The 870-nt window shown below is 41.8% G+C and overlaps 1 protein-coding gene across 1 annotated transcript; it reads right to left on the bottom strand.

Annotated features, from left to right (window-relative positions):
- Window positions 1–26: 26 nt before the first annotated feature.
- Window positions 27–716, bottom strand: LOC115236317 (SNF-related serine/threonine-protein kinase-like; the record flags this gene model as incomplete). Its single annotated transcript, XM_029808724.1, has 2 exons — window positions 27–258; window positions 365–716. Coding segments are annotated over 2 exons (584 nt in total), but the record flags the coding sequence as incomplete, so codon positions are not given.
- Window positions 717–870: the final 154 nt, after the last annotated feature.

Raw genomic sequence — 870 nt, forward strand, 5'->3', positions numbered from 1 at the left:
GTACATTAGTATGTTAGTGACTTCATTCAAGTTGACGCGCGGCATAAATATTTAGAACTCGCATATTTTATAAGTGAGTCACACGTAGAAGCAACACTAATAATGCGTGATTCAGTACTTAAAACATACCTCGGAGAAACATTTAGAACCTCTGGTCGAGTTTTCAGCATCTGTTCCTGTCGATGAGCGCGCAGCTTCCTTTCCGCTAGCAAGAAATACGTCGCGGTGATGTGGTTGTACTCGTTCTTATCGAGTGCGCTGCAAAAAGATCCGTGATGAAAATTACCGAGTAAAAAATCGCGCCGACGCGAACGCATGCTCAAAATATATACTAACACCGCAAGGCTTCCTAATGTTTACTCACTCCAATATTTCTTCCTTGGTGGCGATATTACCGTTAACCATTTTGGTAATTATGTGATTGTGATGATCATCGGACACCTGTTGACGCGACACGAGCGGTAATGTCTCTATAGTGTCCAAATCGGAACCAATCGCTAACCACGAATCCGCCGCGATCGCCTCGAGAGACGCTCTGCCTTCGGGTTCCCGCACGAGCATCTTCGCGATCAGCCGCTTGCAACCATCGGACACGTGTGACGGGATCGAGTATTTACAATCCATAATCATTGTCAACGTTTCGCTGTCGTTCGCCTCTTGAAACGGCGCTTGGCCGCATACTAACATGTATAATATTACACCTAACGACCAAACATCTGTAACAAATCAAAACGACAAACGTAGCTTATCGAAGTAAGATTTCACTTTCAGATCTTTTTCTCAATCAAATCGATTACGTTTCAGAAAACTTTTGACAAAAGAAATAACTCAAAATCAAAATAACAAAAAAAAAAAAAAAAAAAAAAAAAC

The sequence above is a fragment of the Formica exsecta genome, unplaced genomic scaffold (assembly GCF_003651465.1).
Source record: "Formica exsecta isolate Colony F162 unplaced genomic scaffold, ASM365146v1 C16355203, whole genome shotgun sequence".
Classification (NCBI taxonomy): Eukaryota; Metazoa; Arthropoda; class Insecta; order Hymenoptera; family Formicidae; genus Formica; species Formica exsecta.